This window comes from Palaemon carinicauda, chromosome 2 (genome assembly GCF_036898095.1).
Source record: "Palaemon carinicauda isolate YSFRI2023 chromosome 2, ASM3689809v2, whole genome shotgun sequence".
Lineage (NCBI taxonomy): Eukaryota > Metazoa > Arthropoda > Malacostraca > Decapoda > Palaemonidae > Palaemon > Palaemon carinicauda.
In genome coordinates, this window is record NC_090726.1 from 49,350,250 (window position 1) to 49,362,749 (window position 12,500).

At 34.4% G+C, this 12,500-nt stretch overlaps 1 protein-coding gene across 1 annotated transcript; it reads left to right on the forward strand.

Moving 5' to 3' along the window:
- Positions 1-1,476: 1,476 nt before the first annotated feature.
- On the forward strand, positions 1,477-9,940 carry LOC137617405 (uncharacterized). The gene is made up of 4 exons (XM_068347435.1): positions 1,477-1,585; positions 2,331-2,458; positions 7,246-7,410; positions 9,760-9,940. The coding sequence occupies exons 1-4, from the start codon at positions 1,508-1,510 to the stop codon at positions 9,938-9,940; spliced, it is 552 nt and encodes a 183-aa protein (XP_068203536.1). The 5' UTR covers positions 1,477-1,507.
- The last annotated feature ends 2,560 nt before the right edge of the window (positions 9,941-12,500 follow it).

Here is a 12,500-nt window from a genome sequence, read left to right on the forward strand (position 1 = left end):
TGAGCGATAACCATACATATACATACACATACGCATACACATACACATACATATACATACATACATAAATATATATATACATATATATATATATATATATATATATATATATATATGTATATATATATCCAGGCACTTTCTCTTTATTATATAGGGAAGATGAATAATTTTGGGCAGATGCTTCTTTGTCATGGTAAGGAAAATATATAATAACCATTCAGGATAATTTGATAACATGATTTTTCCAGAATCATAATGATGATCAAACATTAATCAGTCATTACAACATTATAAAAAGTCCGGAAAAAATCGTATAGATATTCATAAATTAGATAATGTATTGATCAAGGTCTATAAATGACGTATATAGAGATTTGCATTGATCCAGTGACACAGAGGTTGCTATAAATATTCTTATTGTGGTTCTGTAACATAAGTATAGCATTACTGTCAGATATCATTCCTCAAAGCAATCGGTAATCAGGAATTTCCGGTCCATTGTTAAACTTAAATTTTTGGTCAAAAACATTTCTGTGAATATCAGAATAAAATGCTAGATCAAATAACCTTGTAACATTGGGGATTGTACATTTTAACATACTCAGTTTAAAGGTTTAAAGGCCTCTCATGAATGGCAATGTCTTCGCAGGACAATGCTCTAGAGACTGGCCGTACATGCATATGATAAGCACCTAAGCCCCCTTTCCACCCATGTTAGGACAAGGGAGGGCCACGCAATGGCTGCTGAGGACTCAGCTAAGAGACCTATAGGCTCCCCAAACCCCCATCCTTAGCTCATAAGGATGGTGGGTTTGCAGCAACCAAAGGAACTAACGAGTTTTAAGGTTTAAAGGCCACTCATGAATGGCAGACGCAAGGGACAGTAGCAATACCCCTATCCACCCAAGCTAGGACCAGGGAGGGACTCGCTTCAGAATGTATGTGAGGAGAAGTTAGAGGTGAAAGAAGAAAAATCAGGAAGTTTCTGGCCTCATATATGCCTTATTTACTTCAGAGTGTATGTGAGGAGAAGGAGAGGTGAGAGAAGAAAAAATCAGGAAGTTGTCTGGCCTGAAATATACCTTATTTGCTTCAGAGTGTATGTGAGGAGAAGTGAGAGGTGATAGAAGAAAAATCAGGAAGTTGTCTGGCCTGAAATATACCTTATTTGCTTCAGAGTGTATGTGAGGAGAAGTGAGAGGTGATAGAAGAAAAATCAGGAAGTTGTCTGGCCTGAAATATACCTTATTTACTTCAGAATGTATGTGAGGAGAAGTGAGAGGTGAAAGAAGAAAAATCAGGAAGTTTTCTGGCCTCATATATGCCTTATTTACTTCAGAGTGTATGTGAGGAGAAGTTAGAGGTGAAAGAAGAAATATCAGGAAGTTGTCTTTCCTCATATATACCTTTATTTGCTTCAGAGTGCATGTGAGGAGAAGTGAGAGGTGAAACAAGAAGAAGAAGAAGAAGAAGAAGAAGAAGAAGAAGAAGAAGAAGAAGAAGAAAGATGTCACGAACTTTTGACATCATCTCCGGAGAGAGCATCTCACTGCATACCGGACAGACTTGGTTCATCGAAAATCAGGTTTGTAAATCTTTGAAGAAACTCCAGTGATTTTAATGATTGATATGTTAATTTCATAGTAAAAGTAAATAGGGTAGACACTTCAATAAAAATATACTTATTTAGCTGGTTTAATATTGAGTGACTATATTTATTTATCTCTATCTAAATCATTTATATTTGTCCTTTTGCTGAAGCTTATAATCTCTCTCTCTCTCTCTCTCTCTCTCTCTCTCTCTCTCTCTCTCTCTCTCTCTCTCTCTCTCTCTCTCTTTAGTATTCTTAAAACTGTATTCATCCAAATCATTCACATCCTGATGTTCATTTACTTTCTAATCTCACTATTACTTGTACATTTATGTTGCTTCATTTCCATTTTCTTTTATGTAATTCAATTCGATACGAGATCTTTGAAAAAAGAAATCACCAGAAGTGGCCAACCTCGTTTTCATTTAGAAAAGTTATTCATAATTTGATCCATTACAATTTCCATTGTGTTCATCTAACTATGAGACCATTTTCTCCATTGTGAATTTTCTTTAGGTGTTAGCTTAACTAAATCATTTTTAACTACCTCTATTGAATATGATTTTATGAAGGTCTAGGATATTTATGTACAGTGAGATGCATAAATTAGTTGCAAATATGAATGATAACTAAATTTCCCAATAAAACTCCAAACCTTTAAAAATAAAAAAATAAAAACAGAAGCTCCTAATGCATCTCAAATGCTATTCTGGTATTGTGCTCTTCTCCCTATCTGCAGTTGAATCTTCCGATAGTTGTGAAAAACACTGACATGGCAGAACTGGCAACGACCATCGTCTTTGTCTTCAGAGCGGCCATTGACTTGACTCAAGTCTTTGCAAAAAAGGGCAAGCCCGATACAGCCAGGTAAGTCCCAATGCTTTTCAAAAGCCAGACAGTGTTGATTTGTTCTTTTTCAACAGGTACGGTACTGAGTAGCTGGTTGGCTCGGCTAGTGGCAACACTGATCTACAGCAACATAGAGCTATAGCTAATAGACACACACATAGAGTCTTATTATCAATTAAATGAAGTGAATAGAAAAGAACATAGATAAACTTTATACTTTGTTTGGAATCATATCGTAGACTGAAAAGGAAGGACTACAGTTACCCAACTTGGAGTACAAGGAAACAGCTGAGAACAGAACAGCCCATACAAGAAAATAAGCCAAGCTCAGTGAAATCAAGATGGCTGCCTCAACACGTGGTATTTTCCTCATTGAGGGGTTCTGCAACAATCCTATCTTGGGCACAACTGGGCGTGTCCTAGGCAACACTGGTTTCTTGTTCAGGACTTTGTTCTTCCTGGATACCCTCTTTGGCGATGTCAACCCCGATGATTACGAAGGTTTGCCATTCTGGGACAACAATGATAGTGACTATTCCTCTTACGAAGGCTATTACGGAACTCAAGACACTTCCGGCGGAGATTACGAAAGTTACGGATCTTATGACAACAATTACGGAAGTCATTTTAAAGTTTTCCAAAATCCCAATGATCCCTCGGGAAGTTATGGGCCTTATGAGAGTCAATATGGGAGTTATGGATCATACAAAGACCACACTGGAAGCTCTGGGCCATACATTGATCATACTGGAAGTACTGGATCATTTGATGCCCATACCGGAAGCTCTGGATCATTCAATGATCATTCTGGAAGTTCCGGATTTCACACTCATCCTTCCGGGAGCTCAGTGATTCAGGATAATCATAATCATCCTACTGAAAGTAGCTACACTTCTTACGATGGTCCTACGTCATCATACAGCTCCTACGACCCTCTATCGGGAACTCGTGGGTCCTTCTCTAGCGGACATGGAGCCTTCGGACCCTTCAGTAGCCACCAAGGTCTCAATGGTGCCCAGAGAAAACAGTTCGTCATTGGTAACAGCAGGTAGGGTGAAAAATTGTCATCATTAGTAACAGGTAGGGTGAAAATACAGCTCGTCATTGGTAACAGCAGGTAGGGTGAAAAAGGGTTTGTCATTGGTAACAACTAGGGTGAAAATACAGGTCGTCAATAGTTACAGCAGGTAGAGTGAAATAACGGTTTGCATTGTTAACAGCAGGTAGGGTGAAAAACAGTTTGTCACTGGTACCAATAGGTAGGGTGAAAATACAGTTCGTCATTGGTAACAGCAGGTAGGGTGAAAAACGGTTTGTCATTGGTAATAGGTAGGGTGAAAAACGGTTTGTCATTGGTAACAGTAGGTAGGGTGAAAAACGGTTTGTCATTGGTAACAGGTAGGGTGAAACATGGTTCGTCATTGGTAACAACAGATAGGGTGATTACTCTTGATCTGGTTGACTTTCAGCAAGTTGATATGATAAATTTGGTACTAGATACATTTTTCAAAGATCATGTTGATGATTATCCTAACGGTACTAGCAGTAGTAGTTGTCTTAATAGTAAGATAATATTAGTGAATTTTGCTTTGCCACATATTTTGGGGAACAGTAATGTTAGATGGCGAGATAAGGTGAAGGATGATATGGAGAGAAGAGGTTTGATGGAAGAGGATGCCTTTGATCGAAGCCATTGGAGAGGGCGTATCAGGTAACCGACCCTTTAATGTAAGGATAATGGGATGGGGCGAAGAAGAATATTGTTAAGTTTCAGACCTGGATTTAATTCATGACTATTGCTGATTTATTTTTCGTTTTTTTTTAAACTGATATAGAACCAATAAAAACGTTTGCTCCGTGATCAGTCAGTTCCCATATATAATCAGTCCTTTCTACAATTTGATAAAATATTATTTGATGTTTCAAATGATGAAAAAGAAGAATTTTCTCCGTGATCAGTTCCACGCATAATCAGCCCATTCTACAATTTGATAAAATATCATTTGATGCTGTTCCAAGTTATGAAAAAGGCGAGAACCCTCACTAAAGGGGTAATACTACAAAATATGCTAAATTTCGACTTTAGCAATGGTAACTGTACATTGTAGCTTCACATGCAAGGTAACAGCGGATGTAATAGTAAATGAAGCATTAGTAATTGTAATAAGCCTTTTGAATTGTCATATGATACTTATAGCATGGCTATTTACATCAAGTATCCCATTTTTCCTAAAAGTTTTTTCCTAACAGAGCCCAACACCATCAGTTCTTCATATATAGCACAGAAGGATCAGGAGTAATCATATAATAGCATTAGTATCAGAGTGGTAGTAATAATGATAGTAGATGCAGTAATAATAGTGGTATAAATAGTAATAATAGTGATTCATCGTTTGATATTAATAGCAGCCGTAACGATTAATCATTAAATAGGAATAAAGGTACTAGGGTTACCCATACTAATAGCAAAGATAATCTTTATTGATTCAGTAGCAGTGCCAGTAGCCAATCACTATTCACACTTATCATAGCAAGACTACATCATAGCAAGACTACTATTAAGCTTTAGGAAACCATCAAGCAAAGAACTGACAAATTTCTTTCTGCCAAGATGATCAGACCAGAGAATCAGAGGTTTCCCTTCAGCCACGTCCTGCAGTGAATTTGCCGTGTCTGTCTTTCCTTCAAGTGATATGCCTGGGGTAACAAACAGAAGGCAGGTAAGGTAACATTTACTACGTTACCTGGCTCTGTTGTTTACCCTTGGCCTGCTGTTTATATAGCCTGGCCTCTGGGCCATTACTGGGCTGCCTTTTCAGGCAGGGAGGATGATAGTTCGTTCTATTGAATAACGTAGATAGAAACTTAATTACGTAATTTTGCTGTCATTTCTAGTGGAATGCATTACTATTACTTATTTTTATTATTATCATTATTATAATAATTGTTGTTATTGCTGTTATTTATTTAGAGATTACTTGAGAAATCTTGGAGGATGTTTGTCCACTTTGTGGAATAGTAATAAAAATACAAGTCTAGAAACAAAACTATAGTAATAAAAATACAAGTCTAGAAACAAAACTCTCTCTCTCTCTCTCTCTCTCTCTCTCTCTCTCTCTCTCTCTCTCTCTCTCTCTCTCTCTCTCTCTCTCTCAGAAATTACTTCAGAAATCTTGGTAGCTTCTTGATTATTTTATGGAATAGTAATACACAGACAAGTCTAGAAACAAAACTCTCTCTCTCTCTCTCTCTCTCTCTCTCTCTCTCTCTCTCTCTCTCTCTCTCTCTCTCTCTCTCTCTCTTAAAGATTACTTCAGAAATCTTAGTAGCTTCTTGACTATTTTATGGAATAGTAATACACAAACAAGTCTAGAAAACACACACTCTCTCTCTCTCTCTCTCTCTCTCTCTCTCTCTCTCTCTCTCTCTCTCTCTCTCTCAGAAATTACTTCAGAAATCTTGGTAGCTCCTTGACTATTTTATGGAATAGTAATACACAAACAAGTCTAGAAAACTCCCCCTCTCTCTCTCTCTCTCTCTCTCTCTCTCTCCTCTCTCTCTCTCTCTCTCTCTCTCTCTCTCTCTCCAAATACTTTCATACACTACCCACAAAAAATACACAAACAGTGTATTATTGCAAGCATATACCAACTTGTACAATTTATACGTAGACATAAACCAGCTCACAAGAGCCTGGAAACATTTGCCACGAACGTAGCTCTCTCAAGACCCGATTTATCCTTATAAAGAGAAATTATTTACCTACCTCAGGATTTCATAAGACTTACGTAACCCCAAAGTACAGTAAGGGTGCATGACGTGATTTGATTATCGAACGAGGGCGATGTGTTTATAAACATTCCAATAGGAGGTTTATTTGCATCTTCTTTTGTCGTTGCATGAATGATGGAAGTGTTGATCACGCTCTCGTTAGGCCCGGAATAACGATCAATTGTGTTGGTGTATAATTAGGGTTGTTATTTATACTGTAGGGAGGAGTACAGCTTTTTTTTTTTCATTCCGGTAAGTACTACTAAGAATTGATGTGTATGATTAATCTTTATGAGATAGAATTAGAATAAATGTGTATACTCAAACAAACATACGTGTTTACATATATACAGTATGTATGTACATATATACAGTATATATATAAATATATATATATATATATATATATATATATATATATATATATATATATATATATATATATGTGGTGTATAATTAGGGTTGTTATTTATACTGTAGGGAGGAGTGAGGTTTTCTTCATTCCGTTTAAGTATTATTAAGTAGTGACGTTGTATGATTAATCCCTATGAGATAAAATTAGAATAAATGTGTACACTCAAGCAAACACACGTGTTTACATATATACAGTATGTATATATATATATATATATATATATATATATATGTATATATATGTATGTATGCATATATATATATTTATATATATACATATATATATATATATATATATATATATATATATATATATATATATATGTATATATATACAGTATATATACATATATATTTATATATATACATATATATAAACACAGTATATATATATATATATATATATATATATATATATATATATACAGTATATAGATATATATATATATATATATATATATATATATATATATATATATATATGTGTGTGTGTGTGTGTGTGTGTGACACAGCTTCCCTCTAATGCAATTTTCACTGAAGACGATAACCTTAGTGTCATTAATGTGTTTCCTTCAGGAATCTTCATATTTTTACTTCATTCACAATCATTTCTCCCTAAGGAGTCTCGCCGAAGATCAGAAGGCCATATACGATCAGCTGGCAGCCTCTCTCTCAGCTGTGGGCGTTGATGGACGTATTTGTCTCCTGAGGTTCATCTGTGAGGCTCAGCACACTAGGATACAGAAGCTCAATCTTCTGGGGAAAATGCTCGCCACTTTCTTAACGTGAGTCTAACTTAGAAGCTTCTTTTTTTGTTTTTTCTTTTTATATCTTGTAGCTAAAATTTGTACTGCTTATTCTTTTTTTTCTTTTTTTTCTTTTCATATCTTGTAGCTGAAATTTGTACTGAGTATGGCTAAAATCTTCAGTGTTTTCTGACGTTTATTTTGTCTAGCAAAACTTTGTACTGAACAGCTAAAGTCTGACGTATATTTCTGTATTTTGTAGCCAAATTTTGTACTTTAACGTGAGTCTAACATATGAGCTTCTTCTGTTTATTTTTTTTTTCTTTTTATATCTTGTAGCTGAAATTTGTACTGAGTATAGTTAAAATCTTCAGTGTTTTCTGACGTTTATTTTGTGTATCTTGTAGTTAAACTTTGTACTGAACAGCTAAATTCTGACGTATATTTTTGTATTTTGTAGCCAAATTTTGTACTGGGTAGCTAATTTAATCTTCAGTGTTTTCTAGCTTATTTTTATTTTGTATTAAGTAGCTAAACTCATTATTTTGTGGATCTTGTAGCTAAACTTTGTACTGAACAGCTAAATTCTGACGTATATTTTTGTATTTTGTATCCAAATTTTGTACTGGGTAGCTAATTTTATCGTCAGTGTTTTCAATCTTATTTTTCTTTTGTATTACGTAGCTAAACTCAGTACTGAGCTGCTACTTCTGACGCATATTTTTGTATTTTGTAGTCAAGCTTTGTACCGAGTAGCTAATTTTATCTACAGTGTTTTCTTACTGTTTTTTTTTTCTTTTCTTTTTTTTTTCTAGCTAAACTTTGTACTGAGCTGCTAATTCTGACGTATATTTTTGTATTTTGTAGTCAAACTTTGTACCGAGTAGCTAATTTTATCTACAGTGTTTTCTTACTGTTTTTTTTCCTTTTTTTTTGTAGCTAAACTTTGTACTGAGCTGCTAATTCTGACGTATATTTTTGTATTTTGTAGTCAAACTTTGTACCGATTAACTAAGTTCATCTTCGATTAGTGTTTTCTTGAGGTTTTTTTTTTTTTTTTTTTTTTTTTTTTGTCTTGTAGCTAAACTTCGTACTAAGTAACTAATTTCTGACATATATTTTCGTATTTTGTAGCCAAACTATGTATTGATTAACTAACTTGATCCCCTATTAGATTTTCTGACGTATTTTTTGTGTCTTGTAGCTAAACCTCGTACTGAGTAACTAATTTCTGACGTATATTTTTGTATTTTGTAGTCAAACTTTGTACTGATTAGCTAATTTAATCTTCGATTATTTTTCTCTTGACTAATTTTTGTTTTGTCTTTTAAGTGAATTTTGTACCGAGCAGCCAATTTCTGACGTGTTTTTGTATCTTGTAACTAAACTTTGTACTGAGCAGCTAATTTCTGACGTATATTTTTTGTATCTCATAATCAAACTTTGTACCAAGTAGCTAATTTGAGCTTCAATTAGCTTTCTGATTTTTTCATTTTATAGCCAAATTCTGAATTGAGTTGTTCATTTAGCCTCCGAGCTTAAATATCTCATGAAATTATTTTAACAAGTGTGACGGGCCGAGAAAAGGTTGTGACTCAACGACAGGATGAAAGCAACTGAGTGAGTTTATTATAGAACACGCTCCTTTATATACAAAAGCTCAAGGCAACAGGAAATTTCCTGTTCAAAATCGACACCGTTACCGATGAGAAAAACAGACATGTTTTTTCAGGTTCTTTATAGTGCAAGGGGAGAGCGAAGATACAAGCAATATATACACAAAATGAACTATGTACGATCGTGTGACACACGGTTGGTACACAAGACTGGCTGGACCGTCTTTATCTAATTCCTAATGTCATTCTATAGGGAACAAAAAACCTAACAGACTGACATAAGTCTTTCTATAGTTTATATATGAAGTATCTGTTTTATGTTGTTAATCATTTTGGAAATATTTTATTTTAATTGTTCATTACTTCCTAAATCGTTTATTCATTTCCTTATTTCCTTTCCTCACTCGGCTATTTTTCCCTGTTGGAGCCCTTGAACTTACAGCATCTTGCTTTTCCAACTAGGGTTGTAGATTTGCTAGTAATAATAATAATAATAATAATAATAATAATAATAATAATAGTAATAATGATGATGATGAAAATAATAATAATAATAATAATAATAATAATAATAATAATAATGATAATAATAATAACTTTATTATTATCCTATTGAAGGAATTGACGTCAAAAAGCTATAAAAAAATATATATAAAACTTTTTACTTATTACAGTCTGTATCTCTTATGAGATTTCTCATATAATCAAAATTAATTAATTATTAATACAGCATTAAGGGTAGATTCTATTAATCAAATTGTCCTTTGAACAGACCGAAGGAAGACAATTTTCTTGAAGCATACAATGAAGCGTCGTCCCTCGGCAAGGCTGGAGAATGTGACGGACACTTCGAAGCGTGCCCAATCTCCCTCTTCAACATCTTCAATTACTCCACAAACACGAAGCTGGCCAAGAGTAAAATGGATATCGAGAAAAAGAAGAAGAAGCCTTAAGTTCATGGGATGATTTCCTTGTGTGGTTTGATTTTACTGTGATAGAAGGAAGGTTGTTGTGGAAAATGTTTGGTGAGTGACCTTACAATGTATATACGTAAAGGTCATGACATTAATATGAGGATATGAAGGGGCGTGGAAGACAGCTCCCGGTGAAATTAACAGACGTGAAGACGACTCACGGTTAAATTAACTTAAGACGTGAAGACGACTCACAGTTGAATTAACTTAAGACATGGAGATGACTCACGGTGAAAATAACTAGACGAGAAGATGACTTACGGTGAAAATAACTAGACGTGAAGACGACTCACCGTTAAATTAACTTAAGACGTGAAAACAACTCACAGTTAAATTAACTTAAGACGTGAAGACGACTCACCGTTAAATTAACTTAAGACGTGAAAACGACTCACAGTTAAATTAACTTAAGACGTGAAGACGACTCACAGTTAAATTAACTTAAGACGTGAAGACGACTCACAGTTGAATTAACTTAAGACATGGAGATGACTCACGGTGAAAATAACTAGACGAGAAGATGACTTACGGTGAAATTAACTTAAGACGTGAAGACGACTCACAGTTAAATTAACTTAAGACGTGAAGACGACTCACAGTTAAATTAACTTAAGACGTGAAGACGACTCACAGTTAAATTAATTTAGGACGTGAAGACGACTCACAGTTAAATTAACTTAAGACGTGAAGACGACTCACAGTTAAATTAACTTAAGACGTGAAGACGACTCACAGTTAAATTAACTTAGGACGTGAAGACGACTCACAGTTGAATTAACTTAGGACGTGAAGACGACTCACAGTTAAATTAACTTAGGACGTGAAGACGACTCACAGTTGAATTAACTTAGGACGTGAAGACGACTCACAGTTAAATTAACTTAGGACGTGAAGACGACTCACAGTTGAATTAACTTAGGACGTGAAGACGACTCACAGTTAAATTAACTTAGGATGTGAAGACGACTCACAGTTGAATTAATTTAGGACGTGAAGACGACTCACAGTTAAATTAACTTAAGACGTGAAGACGACTCACAGTTGAATTAATTTAGGACGTGAAGACGACTCACAGTTAAATTAACTTAAGACGTGAAGACGACTCACAGTTGAATTAATTTAGGACGTGAAGACGACTCACAGTTAAATTAACTTAAGACGTGAAGACGACTCACAGTTGAATTAATTTAGGACGTGAAGACGACTCACAGTTAAATTAACTTAAGACGTGAAGACGACTCACAGTTGAATTAATTTAGGACGTGAAGACGACTCACAGTTAAATTAACTTAAGACGTGAAGACGACTCACTGTTAAATTAACTTAGGACTTGAAGACGACTCACAGTTAAATTAACTTAAGACGTGAAGACGACTCACAGTTAAATTAACTTAAGACGTGAAGACGACTCACAGTTAAATTAACTTAAGACGTGAAGACGACTCACAGTGAAATTAACTAGACGTGAAGACGACTCACAGTTAAATTAACTTAAGACGAGAAGCTGACTCACGGTGAAAATAACTTGAGACATGAAGACGACTTACGGTTAAATTAACTTAGGACGTGAAGACGACTCACAGTTAAATTAACTTAAGACGTGAAGATGACTCACAGTTAAATCAACTTAAGACGTGAAGACGACTCACAGTTAAATTTAGCTTAGGACGTGAAGACGACTCACAGTTAAATTAACTTAAGACAGAGGCGACTCACAGTGAAAATAACTAGACGTGAAGACGACTCACAGTTAAATTAACTTAAGACGTGAAGACGACTCACGGTGAAAATAACTAGATATGAAGACGACTCACAGTGAAAATAACTAGACGTGAAGACGACTCACAGTTAAATTAACTTAAGACGTTAAGACGACTCACGGTGAAATTAACTGAAGACGTTGGTGTTCAAGGACTGAAAACAACAATGATTTGGAATCAGTTTTAAGCAATATCTTGGAACGAATGGTTTTATTTTATTGACTGAGACTCTAGGACTGTCGACTGGATGGACTGAGACTCCATGACTGTCGACTGGATTGACTGAGACTGTGATTGTCGACTGGGTCGACTGAGGCTAACGATTCTATAAACTAGGTTGCATAAGACTTCGACATAGACTGTTAATGAAACACTCAACTTTGTCCAGTGGCTAACATTTTCCATATCTACAGTGCTTTTATATACCTCAGTAATTAATGATGTGCCTGTATATGGCCACCTGTAGAAAAGATATATATATATATATATATATATATATATATATATATATATATATATATATATATATATATATATATATATATATATATTATATGTATGTATGTATACATATATATATACATATATATATATATATATATATATATATATATATATATATATATATATATATATATATATATATATATATTTAAACTATCGCAAACATTGAAACTTGACTTTAACACTAATTTTCTGACTGATATTGTGAAATTGTGAAATTGTGAAATTATGAAATTGTGAAATAATGAAATTGTGAAATAATGAAATTGTGAAAT

Excerpts from the sequence above, each read along its gene's own strand:
- LOC137617405 (XM_068347435.1), top strand. The coding sequence starts at position 1,508 with ATGTCACGAACTTTTGACATCATCTCCGGAGAGAGCATCTCACTGCAT. Across the intron at positions 2,459-7,245 it reads GGCAAGCCCGATACAGCCAG|GAGTCTCGCCGAAGATCAGA; the intron begins GTAAGTCCCAAT and ends TTTCTCCCTAAG. Across the intron at positions 7,411-9,759 it reads ATGCTCGCCACTTTCTTAAC|ACCGAAGGAAGACAATTTTC; the intron begins GTGAGTCTAACT and ends TCCTTTGAACAG.